Raw genomic sequence first — 3,100 nt, forward strand, 5'->3', positions numbered from 1 at the left:
AAAAAGCTATGTCCTGTAGGAAATGCAAACACTCCAAAGAAGTTAAAAGAAAAAAAAAATCTACTTCTTATCATTCTTATTTATTTATTTATTTTAATCTGACAGATAGGGACAGAGTGAGAGAGAAAGAGAGAGAGAGAAAAACAGAAAGTGAAAAAGCAAGCGGCCAAGTCCAGGATCTGAACCACAGTTGGCCATCTGGAGAGTCCAGCACCCTTAACCACCATGCTACCTGCCTGCCCCTCCTTATCATTCCTAAAAAACACAATTAAAATAGCAGAGGTGGAACTGTTTCCTAACTTGGGGCTGGCAGGTGGCACGGGGGGTGGGGGCACTGAATTTCTATATGGTCAACCAGAGTTCGAGTCCCAGACCTGGAAGCTTGGTTCACAACATGGTGGATCCAAATGGTTCATTTCATTTTAACTTATGTGAATTTCAACTCATTGACAAAATAAAACAGCCAGTGGGCCAGATTCACCTCTACAGCCTGCAGAGGAGGCTCCTGGGCAGGGAAGAGACCCCACCTATCTGAGAAGGGGGCAGAGGCCTTAGAGAGTGAGCAGACCAGCTCTCTCTCCCTGGCCCTCTGCTGTGCATCCCAGACCTGGGGCAATCTGGTCCTTGCACGGCAGGGGGCGCTGAGACCTTATTCAAGAGCAAGCCATACTGAGAAAACAGGTTACAAGTGTATTTGTCAAAATGTATTTCAATCTTGAAAATAAGTAAAAGTTCATAAACTGTCTGTTGAATGTAAACATAAAATGTCTGTTGTTTGTGTGTACAAAACGAAAATCAAAACAATTGCAAGTAACAAGGAACATGAGTTATAGATCGTTTCACATTGGTAATGAGTATAAGTGAAAAATTAAAATGCATAATAGATTCACTTTCACATGAACATGTAGGCCAATTTTAAATAGGTGACTATTTTATATGACAGAAATCTGTTTTAAAATTTTAATGCATTTAAAATCTCAAGTGGCACCCTTAACCACCATGCCACCGCCGGTCCCTAAACTTGATATCTTTGACACAATAATTCATACTGCATACATGTTCAGATCAGATCAGAGATTAATGCTTTTTTTCTAATTTGTAAACAGAATTATATCAGACACCTTTAAGTAGAATGACATTCTTTCCCTCACCCCCTTTTTGGTTGATCCTCTCAGCTCCCACAGAGCAGTCTCACCTGGGCCTTGATCACTGCCAGGACAGGGGGAGGCAGGGCTATCTCTCAGGGAGTTAGGTCACCAGTCACAGGATGCTGTGTCTGTGCTGGGACACCAGGGGCCACCCAGGTCCAGGTCATGAGAAATGTAGGGGGGATCAGAACTGGGAAACCCCCCGCCCCCGCACTTGGCTCTGCCTCTGCCCTCTGCTCAGGGCTCACAGCTGGGACCTCCCACACTTGGGCCCACGTAGCCCCACCCCTGCTGCCCCTGCCATTCTCAGGCAGAGGGGCCTGACCCAGGGCCTGGTGGGACAAGCAAACTGGGATGGGGGTTATTTGCATAAGTGACCCCTCCCCCTCTCAGAGCATGAAGAGGGGAAGGGAGAGATTCGGGGAGCTCTGTTTCAGCTGTGGATTCAGAAGGCAGGACTCCAGGATCCCCTCCACCATGGCCTGGTCCCCTCTCCTGCTCACCCTCCTGGCTCACTGCACAGGTGACTAGATACAGGGCCAGGGGAAGGGCCTGGGAAGACCATGGGCCCTGCTTTCTCCTCTTGTCTCAAGACCCAGAATCACCCTCTCTGTGTCTCTCCCATCTCCAGGATCCTGGGCCCAGTCTGTGCTGACTCAGCCGTCCTCAGTGTCTGGGACCCCGGGCCAGAGGGTCACCCTCTCCTGCACTGGAAGCAGCAGCAACATCGGTGGCAATTCTGTGTACTGGTACCAACAGCTCGCAGGAAAGGCCCCCAGACTCCTCATCTATGGTAACAGCAATCGGCCCTCAGGGATTGCAGATCGATTCTCGGGCTCCAAGTCTGGAACGTCGGCCTCCCTGACCATCTCAGGGCTCCAGGCTGAGGACGAGGCTGTCTATCACTGTCTCTCCTATGATGACAGCCTCAAAGCTCACACAGTGCTTCAAGCCAGGGGGGAAGTGCGACAAGAACCCTCGGTCTGCAGCCCTGGGGCTTCTCTGCTCAGCTCCCACCGGGGCCAAGTCAGCTGCTCCTTTGTTTGTTTGGTCTAAGATCTGGCTCTGAGCTCCTGCCCAGGGACATCTGTGCAGAGAACCTGTCCTCGCCCTCTCCGATCCTGCCCCCAAGTCTGGTCTTTGGCAATGACACATTGTGCATTTTTCTTTAATTTATCAGACAGTCCAGGATGCAGGGGTGGGTGGGCCTGAGCTGAGCCCAGGGGCACATGAGTCTCTGAGGCCCCCACAGCACAGGCCCCAGGCTGGGCGTCCCCCAACATCTTTATTCCCTCTCAGGTCCAGAGGCTGGAAGGCCGATCCACTTGTCCGCAGGCTGGGTCCTTCTAATCTTCTCTCCATGGCCTGCAGGTCACCATAGGCCGATTCACTTGTCCGCAGGCTGGGTCCTTCTAATCTTCTCTCCATGGCCTGCAGGTCACCATCTTGGGCTGTGTCCCCACATAGTGACCCCCGGGCCCTGGTTATGTGTGCCCAGATTTCTCATAAAGACACCCACCTCAGGAGCTAGCACAGGTCATTAACCGTAATGACCCCACAGAGGTGTAACTTACAAATACAGATATATTGGGGGTGAGGTTATAAACGGGAATTTGGGAGCTCACAATTCAGTCCTAACGAGGTCAGGGAAGACTGAGGACACAGAGTCCAACTGGTTCTGACCCAGGACAGCCGACTGCATGGAGGCCATCTGTCCACACCATGTACTGAGCCTCTTCAGAGGCGGCCATATTGCTCAGGATACAGTGGATACAAATCGGGAACGGTCCCTTCCGCAGCATGCTGACACCAGCTGAAGGAACACAGAGGGTATAAAGAAAAACAGCAAAAAGAATAATACATATTTCAGGGCAGCAGATGGCATGGTGGTTAAGGTGCTGGATCCCATATGGCCAATAGCATGGTTCAATTCCTGGGTCCAGCAGCTTGAA

The 3,100-nt window shown here is 50.8% G+C and overlaps 1 gene segment (V, D, J or C); it reads left to right on the top strand.

The window, feature by feature from the left end:
- The first annotated feature begins 1,583 nt into the window (after window positions 1–1,583).
- On the top strand, window positions 1,584–2,204 carry LOC102499805 (immunoglobulin lambda variable 1-40-like). The segment is given in 2 exon segments: window positions 1,584–1,671; window positions 1,780–2,204. Coding segments are annotated over 2 exon segments (471 nt in total).
- The last annotated feature ends 896 nt before the right edge of the window (window positions 2,205–3,100 follow it).

Source organism: Tupaia chinensis, unplaced genomic scaffold, assembly GCF_000334495.1.
Source record: "Tupaia chinensis unplaced genomic scaffold, TupChi_1.0 Scaffold000035_1, whole genome shotgun sequence".
NCBI classification, from domain to species: domain Eukaryota; kingdom Metazoa; phylum Chordata; class Mammalia; order Scandentia; family Tupaiidae; genus Tupaia; species Tupaia belangeri.